This window comes from Mobula birostris, chromosome 13, assembly GCF_030028105.1.
Source record: "Mobula birostris isolate sMobBir1 chromosome 13, sMobBir1.hap1, whole genome shotgun sequence".
Taxonomy (NCBI): Eukaryota; Metazoa; Chordata; class Chondrichthyes; order Myliobatiformes; family Myliobatidae; genus Mobula; species Mobula birostris.
Window position 1 is genome coordinate 16,042,010 of NC_092382.1, and position 19,937 is coordinate 16,061,946.

Consider the following 19,937-nt stretch of genomic DNA (forward strand, 5'->3'; position numbering starts at 1 on the left):
AGGGGTAAGTTTTTTACACAGAGAGTGGTGGATGCATGGAATGCACTGCCGGCTATTTGTGTGAGTATTTCAGTTACTGTGGGGCCAGGAACCCATGCAGCTCAGTGGGAACAGGGAACAATACCAATGGAGAGAGTCAAACTGAGCCAGGTCACAGATTGGAGATGGCAGAAATGCCCCATTCTTATAGAAACAGGAAGAGCATCAGAGAATTTGATGGTCATTCCAGATACCAGCACTGTGCCCAGTTAGAAGATGATTTCTCTCTCCAACTTGGGTTGAACCTCACTGTAACAGTGTGATGCCAGATCACACCTTGGCAACTCAAGTGATCTCATCTGAAATGTTGTCCTTCACTCATTGATCGATTTTGTAAATCTTTTTACAGATTAAAAATGACAAGGAATTTGTCTACGGGAATCTCGAACACAACACGCCAGTTTTGCTGTCTTTGTCCAGATATTTAAGAAGTGGAGCAATGATTCACTCGATCATCCTTCCTGCTCAGACTGTGGGGAGAGATTCATTTGATCATCTGACCGACTGGCATGCCCGTCATCTTACACAGGGGAGAGGCCATTCACCTGCTCAGACAGTGGAATGGATTCACTCTATCATCTTAACTGCAGGTACATCAGCAAGTTTACACTGAGACAAGCCCATTCACCTGTTCTATGTGTGAGACGGGATTCAGTCGGTCATCCCACCTGTGGATACGCCAGTCTGTTCACACTGAGCAGAGGCTGGTCATCTGCTGAATTTGTGGGGAAGGATTCATGCGGTTATTCGACCTAATGGCTCACCAGCGAGTTCACACCAGGGAGCAGCCGTTCACCTGCTCAGACTGCGGGAAGGGATTCACTCAGTCATCTAACCTGAAGGTACATCAGAGAGTTCACACTGGGGAGAGGCCATTCACCTGCTCGGACTGTGGGAAGGGATTCACACAGTTAGCTAACCTACAAGCACATCAGCGAGTTCACACTGGGGAGAGGCCGTTCACCTGCTCAGACTGTGGGAAGGGATTTGCTCGATCATCTGATCTACAGATACATCAGCGAGTTCACACTGGGGAGAGGCCGTTCACCTGCTCAGACTGTGGGAAGGGATTCACTTCGTCATCTCAACTGAAGGAACATCAGCGAGTTCACACTGGGGAGAGGCCGTTCACCTGCTTAGACTGTGGGAAGGGATTCACTCGATCATCTGATCTGCAGATACATCAGCGACTTCACACTGGGGAGAGGCCATTCACCTGCTCAGACTGTGCGAAGGGATTCAGTTGCTCATCCCAACTGAAGGTACATCAGCGAGTTCACACTGGGGAGAGGCCGTTCACCTGCTCAGTCTGTAGGAAGGGATTTACTCAGTCATCTCATCTGCAGATACATCAGCGAGTTCACACAGGGCAGAGGCTGTTCACCTGCTCAGACTGTGGGAAGGGATTCACACAGTCAGCTCACCTACAAGAACACCAGTCAGTTCACACTGGGGAGTGGCCATTCACCTGCTCAGTCTGTGGGAAGGGATTCACTTCCTCATCTAAACTGAAGGTACATCAGCGAGTTCACACTGGAGAGAGGCCATTCACCTGCACAGACTGTGGGAAGGGATTCACTCAGTCATCTGACCTACTGAAACACCAGCGATTTCACACTGGGGAGAGGCCATTCACCTGCTCAGTCTGTGGGAAGGGATTCACTCGATCATCTGATCTACAGAGACACCAGCAAGTTCACACTGGGGAGAGGCCGTTCACCTGCTCAGACTGTGGGAAGGGATTCACTCAGGCATCTCACCTACTGAGACACCAGTCAGTTCACACTGCATAGCGGCCATTCGCCTGCTCAGTCTGTGGGAAGGGATTCACACAGTTAGCTAGCCTACAAGCACACCAGTCAGTTCACACTGGGGAGAGGCCATTCACCTGCTCGGTCTGAGAAGGAAGTCACTCAGTTGTCCAACCTACAGAGACACCCGCAAGTTCATATAACCATATAACAATTACAGCACGGAAATAGGCCAACTTGGCCCTTCTAGTCCGTGTTGAACGCTTACTCTCACTTAGTCAAATCTACCTGCCTCTACCCTCCGTTCCTTTCCTGTCCATATACCGATCGAATTTTTTTTAAATGACAAAATCGAACCCGCCTCTACCACTTCTACTGGAAGCTCGTTCCACACAGCTACCACTCTCCGAGTAAAGAAGTTCCCCCTCGTGTTACCCCTGAACTTTTGCCCCTTAACTCTCAACTAATGTCCAGTTGCTTGAATCTCCCCTACTCTCAAAGGAAAAAGCCTATCCACGTCAAGTCTATCTATCCCCCTCATAATTTTAAATACCTCTATCAAGTCCCCCCTCAACCTTCTACGCTCCAAAGAATAAAGATCTAACTTGTTCAACCTTTCTCTGTAACTCAGGTGCTGAAACCCAGGTAACATTCTAGTAAATCTCCTCTGTACTCTCTCTATTTTGTTGACATCTTTCCTGTAACTCAGTGACCAGAACTGTACACAATACTCCAAATTTGGCCTTACCAATGCCTTGTACAATTTTAACATTACATCCCAACTCCTATACTCAATGCTCTGATTTACAAAGGCCAGCATACCAAAAGCTTTCTTCACCACCCTATCCACATGAGATTCCACCTTCAGAAAACTATGCACCATTTTCCTAAACATGAGGAATTCTGCAGATGCTGGAAATTCAAGCAACACACATCAAAGTTGCTGGTGAACGCAGCAGGCCAGGCAGCATCTCTAGGAAGAAGTACAGTCGACGTTTCATGGGTATGGTGAATGTCTACCACTGTTTCCTCCCCTCAGCAGCCCGAATCATGCGCCCCCTGTTCACCCTGATGTCGGGTAAGGGCAAGGACATTACCTGGGATAAAGAGGCCGCAGCCGCTTTTGTTAAAACCAAAGAAGCCTTAGCAAACGCCGCGATGCTAGTGCACCCCAGAACGGACGTTCCTACTGCCCTCATGTTGGACGCATCCAACACAGCAGTCAGTGGAGTGCTGGAACAACTCATCGAGAGTCGCTGGCAACCCCTGGCATTCTTCAGCAAACTCCTACGACCACCCAAACTCAAATACAGTGCTTTCAACCGGGAGCTATTGGCACTATACCTGGAAATCCGGCATTTCAGATACTTCTTAGAAGGTAGGCCCTTCACCGCGTTCACAGGCCACAAACCGCTTACCTTTGCGTTCACTAAGGTGTCCGACCCCTGGTCTTCCCACCAGCAGCGACATCTGTCCGACATCTCCGAATACACGATGACATCCGGCATGTCTCGGGAAAGGACAACGTCATGGTGGACACACTATCCAGACCTACCATACAGGCCCTGTCCCGGGGGTGGACTATGCAGCGCTGGCAGAGGCACAGCAGGCAGACGCTGAGATCCCCAGTTACAGGACTGCAGTCTCCGGTTTGCAGCTCCAAGACCTCCCCGTAGGCCCAGGTGAGAGGACCCTACTGTGTTACGTAGCTACCGGCCAACCCCGCCCCATCGTCCCAGCAGCCTGGCGCCGGCCGGTTTTCAAATCCATTCACAACTTAGTGCACCCCTCCATCAGGACAACCGTCCGGCTGGTCGCCAACAGGTTCGTGTGGCATGGACTTCGTAAACAGGTCAGTGAATGGGCCAAAACGTGCATGCAGTGCCAAACGGCCAAGGTGCAGTGGCACACCAAGGCTCCGCCGCAGCGGTTCGAGCCCACCCGCCGGAGGTTCGACCACATTCATGTGGATATCGTGGGGCCCCTGCCAGTGTCACGAGGAGCATGGTACCTCCTAACTATGATAGACTGGTGCACCAGATGGCCAGAGGCAGTCTCGCTCAGCAACACCACCTCCGAATCCTGCGCCCGAGCACTGATCGCAACCTGGGTAGCACGCTTTGGGGTACCAGCCCACATTACCTCCGACAGGGGAGCCCAGTTCACCTCCTGCCTGTGGTCAACTATGGCCAACCTTTTAGGATCACAGCTACACCACACAAATACCTACCACTGTCACCTGAAGTCGGCTCTCATGGCCGGCCTGGAGGGGCCTAACTGGGTGGACGAACTTCCCTGGGTCCTGCTCAGAATTCGCTCAGCGCCCGAGGAGGATCTGCACACCTCGTTGGCTGAGTTGGTGTACGGCGCACCCCTGGTAGTCCCAGGAGAGTTCATACCAGCCCCAAGGGGGCAAGAGGAAGAACCCGCAGCAGTCCTGGACAGACTACGGGAGCGTCTCAGTAACCTGGCCCCCATCCCCACTTCACAGCACGGACAGAGCCCGACCTGCGTACCCAAAGACCTGCAGAACTGTAAGTTTCTTTTTGTACGACGGGGCGGACACCGGGCACCGCTACAGTGGCCCTACGAGGGGCCTTTTAAGGTGATCAGGAACAACGGGTCCACGTTCGTGCTGGACATCGGGGGGGGGGGGGGGGAGAGGAGGTTTTCACGGTGGACCGACTCAAACCGGCCCATGTGGACTTGGCGCAGCCGGTCCAGGCTCAGGCACCGCGGCGCAGGGGCAGACCTCCCAAACAGAGGCCGATCCAGACTCTGGACATTGGGGGATGTATCGCCGGTTCTGGGGGGCGTGGTTATGTGGCGACCCACTTTCTAGCACACATGAACCAGCACGCGCCGGCAGAGAGGCCGGCCCCAAAAAGGGCGCCAGGCCATCTTCAGCAGCAGGGGGGAAATCCCATGCGCGGAAAGGGTCTGCCGTTATGCATTCCCCACAGCAGTCCCGCCCAAGAAGGGCAGGAACGGGAAGGCTTTAAAGCAGGCTACGAAGTTTGAATAAATCTCTTTTATCACAACTCTAACTCACCGACTACGTGTGGTTATTTTTAGTGTTGTGTGTAGCACACAGCTACAATATAATATTTTTGAGTCTGCTAGCCAATACTTTGGATAAAATTTTAGTATGGAAATTGAGTAAAGAGATAGGTCTATATGAAGAACATTCAGTTGGATTCTTATTCTTTTTGAGAATGAGCGAAATGGAAGCTTCGTAAAAAGACTGCGGTAGTCTTCCTACCTTAAAGGAATCAGTAAGGGTAGAACATAAGTGTGGTATAAGCAAGGAGGAAAAAGTCTTATTAAACTCTTCAGAGAATCCACGGGTCCAGGGGATTTCCCAGCATGCAATTCTCAAATAGCCTGAGCAATTTCCTCCTGGGAAATAGGTTGATCCAATTGCCTACGATCATCTAACGAAAGATTAGGGATATTTAATTGATCTAAAAATTATTCATTGCAATATTATCATTAACAGAGTCAGAACTATACAATTTAGAATAAAATTCCCTAAAAGTGTCATTAATTTCAAGGTGGTCAGTTGTCATGTCCCCATTAATTTTATGTATTTCTTTAATTTGCCGCTTGGCTGAAAATGGCTTCAATTGATTAGCCAGTAGCTTACCAGTTTTATCTCCATAAATATAAAGTTGACTGAGAGAAGATGGTGGCACGACGAAGCACGCAGCGGCCACTCCAGTGATGAATATTGTTATTTGTCAAGTAGGATGCTGTGCACAATCCTGATTTGATGGAGACAGATGTGAGAAGCGCAGAGGAACATCTGGTGTAACTTCTGAAATGCCTGTTTCGCTGCCACTGCTACTGTGCGATCCAGAATCTCCGGAGGGCAAGGCCCCGAATCCTTGGCTTTGCCTGTTGCTTGGCGGCCGGGGCCAGGGTCGAAGCACTCAGCAGAAATGGTGCTCGATGTCGGAGGGCTGGTCGGAGGCTCGACGTTTTCGAACGGAGTCAGTCGGCTGTGGTCGGGTGCTTCCAGGGCGCTGCATTGGCAAGTTTGCGGTGCTGGAAGTTCATGGCAGTTAGAGTTTCTTCCTTCTACCGTCTGCGTGAAATGATGGGGCTATCGGGACTTTGAGACTTTTTTTTACCGTGCCCATGGTCTGCTCTTTATCAAATTACAGTATTGTTTTGCACTGTTGTAACTATGTTATAATTATATGGTTTTTGTCAGTTTTAGTCTTGTTCTGTCTTGTGTTTCTGTAATATCATACTGGAGGAACATTGTATCATTTCTTAATGCATGCATTACTAAATGACAAACGAGGACTGAGTGTCCTCATAATCTAATCTATCTTTTAAAAGTTGGCTTTCAATTGGATACATTAAAAGAAGGTCATATTTAGTTTTAGTTTCAATACGTCTCTTATATGTTTCAGGATCAGGTACCGAAGCATATTTATGGTCCAGTTGCTTTAACTGATTGGCTAATTCATTTCTTTCTTTGTTAGCTTTTTTAATGATGTTTGCAGTAAAAGAAATAATTTGACCCCGGATGTAGGCTTTAAAAGTATCCCATATAATAAGGCTAGACTTCTCTTCCAACGTATTTTCTTCAAAAAAAAAAGTAATTTGATTCTCCATAATTTTTTTAAAAATCCTCATTGGATAACAGAGTTAAATCGCCAAAATCTACTCATGGGAATAGGACCAGGAAGATTTAAAGATAGAATTACAGGAGAGTGGTCAGAAATAGCAATCTCTTTATATTCATTTTTTTCAAACTAATGGAATCGTTTGACTATCAATAAAAGAAGTCAATCCCGGTATAAGAATGATGGACATGAGAGAAAAAATACTCCCTGTCCGTCGGATAAAGTAAACGCCAAGCATCAACTCTACCACATATAGTTAGAAAAGATTGGATAAATAAAGCTGATTTATTAAGTGTGGCTGGTTTAATAGATGAGCGATCTAATATTGGATCTAACCAGCAGTTAAAATCTCCTCCCGTCACAAGGGAGTAAGTACACAAATCTGGTAAAAATGAAAATAGACATTCAAAAAAATCCTGGATCATCTACATTGGGGGCCATATACATTAGCAAAAACAATCAAGTTACTGTCTAAACTCCCTAATACAATAACAACTCGACTATTAGGGTCCGAAACAAGTTTATGCTGAATAAAGGAAGCTGTATTACCTACAAAAATTGAAACTCCATGTGATTTTGCATTAAACGAAGAGTGGAATTGCATATCCTTCCACCGAGTAAAAAAATGTAAGCTATCACAGCTGCGTATGTGTGTTTCTTGTAAAAAAAAAGGGTGCTTTTAATTTTTTAATATAAGCAAACACTTTGTTCCTTTTGATGGGGTGATTCAGCCCTTTCACATTCAAACTAAATAGGTTAATATTTCAAACCATTTTAAATACCAATCAACATGTAATTAAAAAATCTAGCCATAAGTTATTAAAACTAGAAAGCAAACTGTAAAGTAAGATATTCAAACAAACAATCATATATTCTTTTTTTCTTTTTCAATCTTTATTGCTATAATAATAATAAACATACCACAGTATTGATACAAAATTATTGGGAATACAGCATTGTAATTTTCATAGTTAAATAAGCCCAGCTGACACATGAGTATTAAATCTCCCTATCATACATGATACAGATGAACAATATAAAACAAAAACATCTATTAAAAACCATGAAAAAGAAAAAAAAAACAAAAATATACCCCCGCAAAAAAACTGACCTGAACAATGTTAATCAACTAAACTTAAAAAAAAGGCACGGGCTGTTTAGTAACGTCGTTAAAAAAAAGGGAACCATTAGTGTCGTTGACTCCGTTCCTCTCACCATGTATTACAAAGAAATAAAATAAGTTTGGAAAAGGTCAAGTTACATCATGTGAAAATGTTTAATAAATGGCCTCCAAGTCTTTTCGAATTTAATAGAGGGATCAGAAACAACACTTCTAATTTTTTCCAAATTTAAACACAACATAGTTTGAGAAAACCAATGAAATGTGGTGGGAGGATTAATCTCTTTCCAATTCAGGAAAATGGATCTTCTAGCCATTAATGTAAGAAATGCAATCATCCGACGAGCTGAAGGGGTTCAATGACTTGATTCTATCATTGGTAACCCAAAAATGGCAGTAATAGAGTGAGGTTGTAGATCAATATTCAAAACAGTTGAGATAATATCAAAAATATCTTTCCAATACTTTTTCAACAAAGGACATGACCAAAACATTTGAGTTAGAGAAGCTATCTCAGAATGACATCTATCACACATAGGATTTATATGAGAATAATAACGAGGTAATTTATCTTTAGACATATGAGCCCTATGTACTACCTTAAACTGTATCAACACATGTTTAGCACATATAGAGGATGAATTAACTAACTGAAGAATTTTTTTCCCATTTTCAATTGGTACAATAATCTTAAATTCCCTTTCCCAATCAGTCTTAATGTTATTAGATACAACTGGACATATTTTCATAATTACATTATAAATAATTGGTATTACACCTTTCTGAAGAGGCTTTAAATCTCACATTTTTTCCTAAATATCCATTGAATATGCAAACGTTTGTAAATTCAGGAAGGTAAGAGAAACAGTATCTAACCTGTAAATATCTAACAAAGTGAAATCTAGGCAAATTATATTTATTAGATAGTTGTTCAAAAGACATGAAACAATTATCCGAAAATAAATCACAAAATCATACTATACCTTTAATTTTTCAAGCCAAATATGCTTGATCCATAGTAGAGGGTTGAAAAAAGAAATTAGATATAGTAGGACGTGCTAAAATAAATTTATTCAACCCAAACAATTTTCAAAATTGAAACCATGTATGTTAAGTATATTTAACTATTCGGTTATCCAGTTGTTTATACAATTTAGAAAGAGTAAAGGGAAGCAAAGTCCCTAGAATAGAACCCATTGAAAACCCTTGTAAAGAATTACGTTCAAGATTTACCCAATGTGGACTTGAAGTTGTATCCAAGTCTCACAACCAAAATTTTAAACATCAAATGTTAATTGCCCAATAGTAAAATCTAAAATTCAGCAAAGCTAAACCCCACCTCCTTTTTAGGTTTCTGTAAATGTCTTTTACCTAACCTAGGATTTTTTGTTCTGTCATATATATGAGGAGATTTTGGAATCAACATTATCAAAAAAGAATTTTGGAATGAAAATTGGCACCACCTGAAATACATATAAAAATTTAGGCAAAATAATCATCTTGATAGTATTGATCTGACCGATCAATGATAAAGATATTGGTGACCATTTAGTAAACAAAAATTTAATGTAATGGATTAAAGGTAAAAAATTAGCTTTCAATAAATCTTTATGCTTTTTCGTAATTTTATCCCCTAAATATGTAAAAGAGTCAGTAACCAATTTAAACGGTAAACATCCATCAATAGAAACCTGAATATTTAGGGGAAATAGTTCACTCTTATTAAGGTTCAATTTGTAATCAGAGAAATTACTAAACTGAGCCAACAAGGATAAAACAACGGGAATAGATTTCCCAGGATGAGAGATATATAATAACAAATCATCTGCATATAATGATAACTCCTGTATTTCATTTCCACGGGTAATATCAAAAATGTTAGGTGAGTCTCGGATGGCAATTGCTAAAGGTTCAAGGGCAATATCAAATAATAATGAACATCCCTGCCTAGTACCCCGAGATAGACGAAAAAAGGAAGATCTTTGATTGTTACTACAATCGGAAGCTACAGGGGAATGATATATCAATTTAATCCAAGATATAAATATCAGACTAAAATTACATTTCTCAAACTCAGTAACTAAATATGGCCATTCAACTCTGTCGAAAGCTTTCTCAGCATCTAATGAAATAATACATTCCTGGGTGTTAAATGAAGGAGTATAAGCAATATTCATTAACCTCCTAATATTAAGAAAATGAATAATGATTTTAAATAAATCCTGCTTGGTCCACAGAGATAATTTGAGGTAGTACCTTTTCTAACCTAGTCACTAATATTTTAGAAAAAAAATTGGCGTCTACATTCAAAAGCGATATCGGTCTGTATGATGCACAATCAGTAGGATCTTTATTCTTTTTAAGAATTAAAGAAATAGAAGCTTCATAAAATGATTGTGGTAATTTACCTAATCTGATTGCTTCTTTAAATATTCTAGACGACCAAGGAGAGAGAATAGAGGAAAAACTTTAAAAATTCCACTGTAAAACCATCAGGACCAGGTATTTTGCCAGAGTTCATTGTTATTTCTTCATCTGTAATAGGAGTTTCTAATGTTGAACATTCTTTGTGTGATAATTTCAGACAGTTCAATTTCCTTAAAATATCATGCATAGTGTTAGGGTCATGAGGAAAATCAGAAAGATATAAAGAAACATAATATTCTTGAAAAGTTTTATCTCGTCATGATCAACTGTCAAAGTGTCATCATGTTTACGAATTTTGATAATTTGACGTTTAACCGAAGTAGTTTTCAATTGATTAGCTAATAATTTACCCGATTTATCACTATGAATATAGAACTCACTTCTAGTTTTCATTAAATGATTTTCAATTGAGGATGTTAATAATAAGTTATGTTCCATTTGAAGTTCGACTCTCTGTTTGTAGAGCTCCTTACTAGGAGCAATAGAATATTTCTTATCAATTCCTTTAATTTTATCAACCAACAAAAATGTTTCATTCTTAATACGTTTGTTTAAACCAACAGAAAAAGAAATAATCTGTCCGCAGATATAAGCTTTAAAAGCATCCCAAACTGTGCCTTTGGAAATTTCTTCCGTAATGTTAGTTGGAAAAAAAGAAATCAATCTGTTCCTTCATAAATTTAACAAAGTACAGGTCTTGAAGCAAATTGGAATTAAATCGCCATTGCCTATTAGTACAAGTGGTATCCATTAACTTGATAGAAAGTTTCATTGGAGCATGATCCGAAATGGCGATAATGTCATAATTGCAGTTGATTACAGATGGAGTTAGAAGAGTTAATAAAAAAGTAATCAATTCAAGAATAAGAATGATAAACATGTGAGAAGAATGAAAACTCTTTGTCCTTAGGGTGTAGAAATCTCAAACAATCATATATTCAACCCAACACAGCTCCCAGAGAGAAATAGGCCCTACACCCTCCCCCATCCAAAGCGAGAAAGCTGACCAATAGACAGTCAGTGAGCTAAGAACTAAGTACCAGCCCCAAAAAAGTCCTGTTGACAGAAAAAAAACTCCAGTCCTGCAAGGTCATTATGTCCCTATCAAGACACAACATAAAAAGCAAAACAACTCAGTATTCAAAAATATGAAAAGATCACTTTAAACAAATTCAAAGAAAGCTGTATTAAAATAAAGCCTCAAAAAGGGATAAAATAAAGTAGCAAAAAAAAACAAAAGACAATATATGAACACACAAAATGTAAGCTTAATGAAACCTTATTTTAAATTCATATTAACAGAAGAAGAAACTTGATCAAATAAGAAATACAACAGTTTTAGACTTCATCCTTCAGAAACTCTTTTGCATCTTCAACTGCATTTATTCTTTTTCGCAATCCGTTCTTCAAAACAATACTTAGACGGGCAGGGAACCGAAGGGATGGTTTATATCCTTCATTATAAAATTCCGAGATATCTTCTTTATATTTCATATAATCAGTCAAAATATCAGGTGAATATTCTTCCACAAATCTAACCATGTAATTTTGGAAATCAATCATTCCTTGTCTCTGGGTGTGGCGAATTAAAAGGTCCTTAATACGAAACTCCTGAAAGGTTAGTTCGATCGATCTGGGTTTCGCCGCCGAGGACAATGGCTTCAAAGTCAGAGAGCGAAAAGCTCGATCGAGCTTCGGATCGGAAGTGAATAAAGCAGGAAAAAGCTGCTTCAGAAAGTTTGCAAAGACTTTGTAGGGTCAGCGCCTTCAATTGATTCTTCAAGACCCACGATTCACAAGTTATTTCTCCTGTTTCTATTCTCGGGACTGATGATCATATTCAGCATTTTATCATTGGATAAAGAGAACTCTTTGCAGAGTTTAATTGTATCTTCAATGTCCTTTTCAAGTGTCATTAGCTTCACAGTATTCTCCTGAATTTGGTTCTCATGCTCAAATAAAGTTTGTTGAATTGTATCCAATTTGCCGTTAAGTTGTTGAAACTCGTCAGAGAATTCCTACTTTTGCTGTTTAAGGAAGTCACTGATTGAATCCAAAGTGACTGGGGATTCATCTTCTGTTTCTCTTTCTTTTGCAAATGCTTTGGTTCTTTTCTCAGCCAGAGTAAAGCAGTATTGAAGTATTATAATAAGATTTCAAAAAAAAAGACTGGTAGGAGACAATTAAGTAAACAGGGTAGGAGCAATCGAAAAGCAACCAACAGGGCTCTGACTGCTTCTTATATCTAACATATGCTTCCTTCTTCCGCTTGACGAGTTGCCTCACGTGTTTCGTCAGCCACGGTTCCCTTTTCCGACCATTTTTTTCCTTGCCTCAGTGGGACAAACCTATCCTGAACCCATTACAAGTGGTCCCTAAACTTCCTCCACATTACTTCTGTGCTTTCAGCTTTCAACACCTGTTTCCAATTTAGACTCACTAGTTCCTGCCTCATCCCTTCATAGTTAGCCCTTCCCCAGTTAAGCACTTTCCCATTTTGTCTGTTTTTATCCTTTTCCATAGCTATGCTAAAGCTAAGGGAGTTGTGGTAACTCTCACCAAAATGCTCCCCCACCAAGAGGTCTGCCACCTGACTAGGTTCTTTACCCAGAACTAGATCCAGTATGGCCTCTCCTCTCGTCCGCCGGTCCACATGCTGTGTCAGGAATCCTTCTTGAACACACTTGACTAATTCAGCCCCGTCTATCCCCCTTGCAGTCAGGAGGTGCCAGTCAATATGAGGGAAGTTGAAATCACCCATAACTATAACCCTGTATTTCCTGCACCATTCTAAAATCTGCCTGCTTATCTGCTCCTCGGTGTCCCGAGGGCTATTTGGGGGCCGATAGACTACTCCCGGCACAGTGATTGATCCCTTCCTCTTTCTGACTTCCAACCACAGTGGACACTCCCTGTGCAGCGTCCTCCCTTTCTACAGCCCTGATACAATCCCTGACTAGTAATGCTACTCCGCCCCCCCCCCCCCCCATTCTACCTCCCATCCTATTCCTTTTAAACACCTAAACCCCGGTACCTGCATCAGCCAATCCTGCCCTTCCTCCAGCCAAGTTTCAGTAACGGCCACAACGTCATTGTTCCATGTACTGATCGATTCTCTAAGTTCATGCTCTTTATTCCTAATACTCCTAGCGTTGGAATAGACACATTTCAACCCCTCGATCTGGCTACATGTATGTTTTGTCCCCTGCCTGTCCTTCCTCAGCAACTCAGAACACACAGCATCATGCCCTTGTCCTTCTACCCTCATCTCTGCACTCACATTCTGATTCCCACCACCCTGACAAACTAGTTTAAACCCTCCCCAACAGCTCTAACAAACCTGCCCACCAGGATATTGGTCCCTTTCCAGTTCAGGTGCAGCCCGTCCTTGTTGTACAGGTCAGACCTTCCCCAGAGGAGATCCCAATGCTCCAGAAATCTGAACCCCTGCCCCCAGCACCAACTCTTCAGCCACACATTCAACTGCCATGACTTCCTGTTCCTACCCTCTCTGTCTCACGGCACAGGAAGCAATCCTGAGTTTACCACCTTTGAGGTCCTGCTTTTTAACTTTTTTCCCCTAACTCCCTATATTCCTTCTTCAGGACCTGATCCCTACTCCTATCTATGTCATTGGTCCCCACGTGGACCACGACATCTGCCTGCTCACCCTCTCTCCTGAGAATACCGAGAACTCCATCCGAGGTATCATGGACCCTGGCACCAGGGAGGGAACAGACTGGGATTCTCAATCTTTCCCACAGAACCTCTTAACTGTCCCCTTAACTATCAAATCCCCTATCTCTACTGCTCTCCTCTTTTCACTCCTTCCTTTCTGAGCTGAGGGTCCAGTCTCGGTGCCAGAGACGCGACCACTGCAACTTGTCCCTGGTAGGTCGTCCCCACCAACAGTATCCAAAACAGTATACATATTGTTGATGGGAACGGCCACAGGGGTGCTCTGCTCTTTCTGTCTATTCCCCTTCCCTCTCCTGACAGTCACCCAGCTACCTGTCTCCTGACTTTTAGAGGTGACCGTCTCCCTGAAACTCTGATCTATTACTGCCTCTGCCCCCCGAATGATCCAATTTGACAGGAGCTGCAGCTGGATGCACCTCTTGCAGGTGTAGACATCGGAGACAATTGTGCTGTCCCTGACTTCCCACATCCTACAATCGGAGCACTGCACTGCCCTATCTACTGCCTCCATTACTAACTCCTAAGTTAATTAATTAAATAAACTTTTCCGGCCTTACCTGACTGGGAGCAAGCTCATCCTCTGCCTCTGCTCGCTGAAATCTCTCGAGCCAAAGCCTCAAAGCTCCACTCCTTCACTGGCCGCTCTCCACTCCAGTCCACGTTAAACTCCAGTCCCAATAAAGGTGAATATGCAGCAGAAGAACCTCCTCCCATGCTCAGTGACCAGTGTGCAGAACTGGGTGTGGTGAGCATCAGCAATAATTGTAGAGTTCAGCACCGACAGTCACTCTCGAAATTGCATTCAGCAACGGTGATGGACAAATATCCAGCATGCAGCTCGTTGAAACTTTCTCCCCAGTGCAGAAATCATGCTTGACTAATCTTCTGAAATTTTTTGAGGATGTAAGTATGAAAATGGATGAGGGAGTGCCAGTGGATATAGTGCACCTGGACTTTCAGAAAAGTCCCAGATAGGAGATTAGTGGACAAAATTAGGGCACATGGTATTGGGGGCAGAGTACTGACATGGATTGAAAATTGGCTGGCTGACAAAAAAACAAAGAGCAGCGATTAACAGGTCCCTTTCGGAAAGGCAGGCGGTGACCAGTGAGGTACCACAGGGTTCAGAGCTGGGACCGCAGCTGTTTACAATATATATTAATGATTCAGATGAAAGGATTAAAAGTAACATTAGCAAATTTGCCGATGACACAAAGCTGGGTGGCAGTGCGAAATGTGAGGAGGGTGTTATGAGAATGCAGGGTGACTTTGACAGGCTGGGTGAGTGGGTGGATGCATGGCAGATGCAGTTTAATGTGGATAAATGTGAGGTTATCCATGTTGGTGGTAAGAACAGGAAGGCAGATTATTATCTAAATGGAATCAATTTAAGAAAAGGGGAAGTACAACGAGATCCAGGTGTTCTCGTACATCAGTCACTGAAAGCAAGCATGCAGGTACAGCAGGCAGTGAAGAAAGCTAATGGCATGCTGGCCTTCATAACAAGGGGAATTGAGTATAGGAGCAAAGAGGTCCCTCTGCAGTTGTACAGGGCCCTGGTGAGACCACACCTGGAGTACTGTGTGCAGTTTTGGTCTCCAAATTTGAGGAAGGACATTCTTGCTATTGAGGGAGTGCAGCGTAGGTTCACAAATTTAATTCCCAAGATGGTGGGACTGTCATGTGTCGAAAGATTGGAGCGACTGAGCTTGCATACACTGGAATTTAGAAGGCTGAGAGGGGATCTTATTGAAACATATAAGATTATTAAGGAATTGGAATTAAGGAATTTTTTCACCCAGATAGTGGTGGATATATCGAATGCTCTGCCCCATAAGGCTGTGGAGGCCAAGTCTCTGGATGTTTTCAAGAAAGAGATGGATAGGGCTCTTAAAGATAGTGGAATCAAAGGTTATGGGGATAAAGCAGGAACGAGGTACTGATTGTGGATGATCAACCATGATCACAGTGAATGGCAGTGCTGGCTCGAAGGGCCAAGTGGCCTACTCCTGCACCTATTGTCTATTGTGAACCCGGTAGTGTGTCAGAACTGCAACATGCTGTGAGGTTTCACTGTTAATGTAATGGCCTCTCTGTAATGTTTCACTGCTGAGGTAATGGTTTCTCTGTAGCAGCAATGTTTATGTTATGACTAGAGACAACAGGGTTTTGGAGTGCGGGGCTATCCAATGAGAGAAATGTTGTTCTTTCTTGTGAGTCTGGAAGAGAGATTTTTGTGGTCTTTTGCTGGGGAGAGATAAAAGACATGAATGGAGAGAGTGGGCCATTTTCCTTTATTTTTTCGTTACTAACCCTATAGTCAAAGTAAGAACTACAAAGCCCAATCGTTTAATCACATATTGTGTACCGTTTGTTATTTCAGGGTACTGATTTGTAACATCAACCCAAGCGCAGCATCCACCCAAACGAGATTTCTTAAGTTTGGCCGGGCTGGGGGGCTATCACCCCCTATATTAAGCTGCTAGCCGAAGCGAGAGTTACATAAGGTTAGATGCCTGAGCGAATTGCTTCACAAGTTCATAGCAGGTGAACGGCCTCTCCCCAGTGTGAACTCAATGATGGACATTTGGTGGCGATGGCTGAGAGAATCTCTTCCCAAAGTCTGAGCAGCAGATCGGCCTCTACCCAGTATGAACTCGCTGGTGTTTCTGTAGGTTGGATGACCGAGTGAATCTCTTCCCACACACTGAGCAGGTGAACGACCTCTCCCCAGTGTGAACACGCTGGTGTCTCTGTAGATGAGACAACTGAGTGAATCCCTTCCCACAGTCTGAGCAGGTGAATGGCCTTTCTCCAGTGTGAACTCGCTGGTGACTCAGTAGTTGAGAGGACGAAGTGAATCCCTTCCCACAGTCTGTGCAGGTGAACGGCCTCTCTCCAGTGTGAACTCGCTGATGTACCTTCAGTTGAGATGAGCAAGTGAATCCCTTCCCACAGTCTGAGCAAGTGAACGGCCTGTCCCCAGTGTGAACTCGCTGATGTACCTTCAGTTGAGATGAGCAAGTGAATCCCTTCCCACAGACTGAGCAGGTGAACGGCCTCTCTCCAGTGTGAATTCGCTGATGTACCTTCAGTTCAGATGACTGAATGAATCCCTTCCCACAGTCTGAGCAGATGAACGGCCTCTCTCCAGTGTGAACTCTCTGATGTACCTTAAGTTGAGATGACGAGGTGAATCCCTTCCCACAGACTGAGCAGGTGAAAGGCCTCTCTCCAGTGTGAACTCGCTGATGTATCTTAAGTTGAGAGGACGAAGTGAATCCCTTTCCACAGTCTGAGCAGGTGAAAGGCCTCTCTCCAGTGTGAACTCGCTGATGTACCTTCAGTTCAGATGACTGAATGAATCCCTTCCCACAGTCTGAGCAGATGAACGGCCTCTCTCCAGTGTGAACTCGCTGATGTATCTTCAGTAGGGATGAGCAAGTGAATCCCTTCCCACAGACTGAGCAGGTGAATGGCCACTCCCCAGCATGAATTCGCCAGTGTCTCTCTAGGACAGATGACCGAGTGAATGCCTTCCCACAGTCTGAGCAGGTGAACGGCCTCTCTCCAGTGTGAACTGACTGATGTGTCAGTAGGTGGGATGACCGAGTGAATCCCTTCCCACACACTGAGCAAGTGAACGGCCTCTCTCCAGTGTGAACTCGCTGGTGTTTCTTCAGTTCAGATGACTGAGTGAATCCCTTCCCACAGTCTGAGCAGGTGAACAGCCTCTCCCCAGTGTGAACTCGCTGATGTACCTTCAGTTGGGCTGATCTAGTGAATCTTTTCCCACAGTCGGAGCAGGTGAACGGCCTCTCCCCAGTGTGAACAGACCTGTGTGCTTGTAGGTAGGATGATCGAGTGAATCCCTTCCCACACACTGAGCAGGTGAACGGCCTCTCCCCAGTGTGAACTTGCCTGTGTCTCTGTAAAACAGAGTACGAAGTGAATCCCTTCCCACAGTCTGAGCAGGTGAACGGCCTCTCCCCAGTGTGAACTCGCTGATGCACTTTCAGTTGGGATGAGCAAGCGAATCCCTTCCCGCAGTCTGAGCACGTGAATGCCCTCTCGCCGGTGTGAATTGACCGGTGTATCTGCAGGTTAAATGATTCAGTGAATCCCTTCCCACAGTCCGAGCAGGTGAACGGCCGCTCCCCGGTGTGAACTCGCTGATGTACCTTCAGTTTAGAGAAACAAGGGAATCCCTTCCCACAGTCTGAGCACGTGAACGGCTGCTCCCCAGTGTGAACTGACCAGTGTCTCAGTAGCTTATATGATTCAGTGAATCCCTTCCCACAGTCCAAGCAGGTGAACAGCCGGTCTCCAGTGTGAACTCGCTGGTGAGCCATTAGGTTAGATGACCGAGTGAATCCTTCCTTACAAATTCAGCAGATGACTAGCAATCTGCCCAGTGAGAACTAACTGGTGTGTCCACAGGTTGGAAGACTGACTGAATCCCTTCTCACACACAGAACAGGTGAATGACCTTGTCCCGGTGTGAACTTGCTGATGTACCTTCAGTTGAGATGACCGAGTGAGTCCCTCCCCACAGTCTCAGCAGGAAGGATGATCGAGTGAATCCCTTGCTCCACTTCTTAAGTATCTGGACAGAGACAGCAAAACTGTCGTGTTGTGTTCGAGATTCCCGTAGACAAATTCCTTGTCATTTTTAACCTGTAAAAATATTTACAAAATCCATCAATGGGTGTAGGACAATATTTCAGATGAGATCACTTGAGTTGTCAAGGTGTGATCTGGCATCACTCTGTTACAGTGAAGTTCCACACAAGGTGGAGAGAGAAATCATCTTCTAACTGGGCACAGTGCTGGTATCTGGAATGACCATCAAACTCTCTGATGCTCTTCCTGTCTCTATAAGAATGGGGCATTTCTGCCATCTCCAATCTGTGACCTGGCTCAGTTTGACTCTCTCCATTGGTATTATTCCCTGTTCGCACTTAGCTGCATGGGCGACTGGCCCCACAGGAACTGAAATACTCACACAAATAGCCGGCAGTGCATTCCACGCACCTGCCACTCTCTGTATAAAAAACTTACCCCTGTCATCCCCTCGGTATCTGTTTCCAAGCACCTTAAAACTATGCCCCCTCGTGTTAGCCATTTCAGCCCTGGGAAAAAAAGCCTCTGGTTATCCACATGATCAATGCCCTCATCATCTTATACACCAAAAAAGGCTCTAAACATAAACAAGAAATTATACATTGCTTTGAGGATTTGTTGGAAGTATACAAAATTATGAGGGTACAGATAGGGTAAATGCAAGCATTTTTTTCCACTGAGGTTGGGTGAGATGACAACCAGATGTCATGGGTAAGTGGGAAAGGTGAAAATTTAACGGGAACATTTGGAAAAGCTCTTTACTGAAATGGTCGTGAGAGTGTGGAATGAGATGTCAGCACAAGTGGTGAATATGAGCTCAGTTTCACCATTTAAAAGAAATTTGTATGGGAGCCTGGATGGGAAGGGTATGGATGGCGATGGTCCCGGTGCAGGAGGTTGAGTGATCGATACATCCCAAAGAAGTGGAAGCATTGGAAAGACAGGAGGACACAACTGTGGATGAAATGAGAAGCCAAAGCCAACATAAAAGCTAAAGAGAGGGCAAACAAAAGAGCAAAAGCTATTGGGAAGCTTTTAGAAACCAACAGAAGACGACTAAAAAAAAGTTGGATGAGCTCAGGTGTGGAATTTTGATATTGTAGTCATTAATTAGTCTTGGTAGCGCCCAACAGTCTGAGGCATTTGGAGGAACAAAATATCTGGGGTCTCAATACCTCTTCAAATCCAAGGTTCTCTGCACCAGTTACCTTTCAACTTTTATTTTGACAGGTACATACAAACTAGACACCCTCAAAATTTCACTTCTGTAGGCCTCCCACTTACCAAGTACTCCTTTGCCAGAAAACAGCCTGTCCCAAACCACACTTGTCAGATCCTGTCTGATACCATCAAAATTGACCTTTCTCCAATTTAGAATCTCAACCTGTGGTGCACACCTCTCGTTTTCCGTATTTACTTTGATTCTCATGGCATTATGATCACTAATTTCTGTCACCAGCCCTGGAACATTTCCTAACAGCTCATCGCACACTTCTATGTCGGGAATTCTACGAACTGATAAAGGGCACATTTGGCAACCTCTACCCCCTTGACATCTTTTACAGTATGGGAGTTCCAGTCAATATATGGAAAGTTAAAATCACACCTTTGTTTCTTGGCATGGTCTGCAATCTCTCTACA

At 43.7% G+C, this 19,937-nt stretch overlaps 3 protein-coding genes across 4 annotated transcripts in view; 2 read left to right on the forward strand and 1 right to left on the reverse strand.

Annotated features, from left to right (window-relative positions):
• The window catches only part of LOC140207823 (uncharacterized), a 189,751-nt gene that overhangs the window by 38,841 nt on the left and 130,973 nt on the right, over positions 1 to 19,937 (forward strand). The window contains 1 exon segment of the mRNA XM_072276384.1: positions 761 to 1,817. Within this exon segment, the coding sequence (XP_072132485.1) occupies positions 761 to 1,817 (1,057 nt within the window).
• On the forward strand, positions 1,828 to 7,134 carry LOC140208447 (protein NYNRIN-like). 2 transcript variants are annotated; one of them, XM_072277134.1, is made up of 2 exons: positions 1,828 to 4,324; positions 5,536 to 7,134. In XM_072277134.1, exons 1-2 carry the CDS (start codon positions 3,667 to 3,669, stop codon positions 5,556 to 5,558), a joined length of 681 nt encoding a protein of 226 aa, XP_072133235.1. In that variant the 5' UTR covers positions 1,828 to 3,666; the 3' UTR covers positions 5,559 to 7,134. The 2 variants fall into 2 exon arrangements, with proteins under 2 accessions (XP_072133235.1, XP_072133236.1); XM_072277135.1 differs by having other exon boundaries at positions 1,829 to 4,324; positions 5,539 to 7,134.
• LOC140208432 (uncharacterized) lies at positions 15,298 to 18,104 on the reverse strand. The gene has a single exon (XM_072277107.1). It carries the CDS (start codon positions 18,023 to 18,025, stop codon positions 16,316 to 16,318), a length of 1,710 nt encoding a protein of 569 aa, XP_072133208.1. The 5' UTR covers positions 18,026 to 18,104; the 3' UTR covers positions 15,298 to 16,315.